At 40.3% G+C, this 1,766-nt stretch overlaps 1 protein-coding gene across 1 annotated transcript; it reads left to right on the top strand.

Annotated features, from left to right (window-relative positions):
- Nucleotides 1-357: 357 nt before the first annotated feature.
- On the top strand, nucleotides 358-1,738 carry LOC107580449 (smoothened homolog; the record flags this gene model as incomplete). The annotated part of the gene is made up of 2 exons (XM_016266151.1): nucleotides 358-1,003; nucleotides 1,633-1,738. Coding segments are annotated over exons 1-2 (371 nt in total), but the record flags the coding sequence as incomplete, so codon positions are not given.
- Between the last annotated feature and the right edge of the window lie 28 nt (nucleotides 1,739-1,766).

Below are 1,766 nucleotides of genomic sequence, written 5' to 3'. Positions count from 1 at the left end.
GGTAAATACGATAAGATCAGACATGAGGGTAGGTATGAGTGAAGCATGTAAATATTCTGTAGGCTGGCATGGATTGCTTTACCCCAGCATGAGGGGGATGGGAGGGGAACAGAAGTTTTTGTTATTTGTGTGTATGTGCACCCCCTCCTTGTGCATACCAGAGTCAGGAAAAAACGGGATTCCTGTGAAAGTGTAAGACATTTTGGGATCACTGGATCTCAGGTCTCTGTCTGATGAGCAGATGAGTCGAGACAACAGTTCTCGCACTGGTTCTGCTGTAAACTGGGGGACGCGGAGGCGCGCTCGATGGGGACGGAGCGCGCAGCCCCAGGATCAAGTTACAGTCCCAGTCCCAGACTTTTCAAGGCAACATTTTTTCCTCCATCACAAAAGTGGGGGATGGTGAACGCTATTTGGTTTCTTCAAAATTTAGAGTAACGAAAAACGCAGCTGGGGTAAACTTCGTGCTGGAATTTAAAACGCAACTTTTGTTTACAGATTTCACGCTTCGCGTTTGTACGATGAAGAGATTTTCAATAGTATGTGAGAGAGAAAGGAGGCATAAAAAACTTTGGAATCGGTCAAAAAGACACTTCTTTTAAAGTGGAAAATGTCGAATCGGGAATCTATGTAATATCCACACTTTGACTTGGTTTGAAGCGCATTGCGCGCGAGTGGAGACCGACAGTTTATTTGGAAACATTTGATGAAACATCGCTACATTGTTGGGTCTCCAAGATGTCCTCCAAGCGCCTCTGCTCCATTGTTGAAGGCTTTTGGATGCTTTGGATCTGGGCAGCAACTTCTATAATCGCTCAGGCGGTCATCTTGCACCCAAATGAAACTATATTCAACGACTTTTGTAAGAAATCCACAACGTGTGAAGTATTAAAATACAATACGTGCCTTGGTTCACCTTTGCCGTACACGCACACGTCTCTGATTCTGGCTGAAGACTCAGAAACTCAAGAGGAAGCCTTGGAGAAATTGGCCATGTGGTCTGGTAAGTTACCATTTTATTATGTAATACATTTAAATGCATTTTTTTTATTCCTATGTTCCCCTTTAGGGACAATTAAATAATTTAGTAACTGTAAGTCTGAATAAAATCAGTTTAATATTTAACATTTTTGATTGTATGTCAGTTTTGTATGGTTGAATATTGCTGAACACATTATGTTTCCAATGCAATTCACATGCAAATTGGTTGGAGTAAAAGATATGTTTTGCAGAACATAAAAAAAACTTTTTTTTTTGCCTTTATGATTTTGCCATTCATATTAAACAAAGTTAATTACAATAAATGATATGACAAGATACAGTATTAAATGACTTTTGCATCAGTTATTAATGCCATCATGTTCTTAATTTTCACAACAGCCCCATAATGAGCAATTCACCTCCTTCCTCTCAAATTCACACCTTATTCCCAAAGTTTCCTGTATTGTTCCTGAAAGTCCATTGCCCATGGGCCATTTCCTATAAGCACGAAAATGAAAACTACTTTACCGAGGCTTTAAATATCCACTAGATGCAGATAACTTTATAAATATCCTCAATAAATATTATTTTGACAGCCAATTAGAATTAGACACTATTTTCTCAGACAATCTCCCAATCTCTTGTGTTCAGGGTTGAGAAATGCTCCTCGCTGCTGGGCTGTCATTCAACCGATGCTGTGTGCCGTTTACATGCCAAAATGTGAAAATGGAAAGGTCGAGCTGCCCAGCCAGCACCTGTGCCAAGCTACACGCAAACCTTGCAGT

This window comes from Sinocyclocheilus grahami, unplaced genomic scaffold (genome assembly GCF_001515645.1).
Source record: "Sinocyclocheilus grahami isolate Dianchi unplaced genomic scaffold, SAMN03320097.WGS_v1.1 scaffold33644.1, whole genome shotgun sequence".
In the NCBI taxonomy this organism is placed as follows: domain Eukaryota; kingdom Metazoa; phylum Chordata; class Actinopteri; order Cypriniformes; family Cyprinidae; genus Sinocyclocheilus; species Sinocyclocheilus grahami.
Note: the sequence above shows the minus strand (reverse complement) of the source record. Positions and strands in the feature narration are given on the sequence as shown.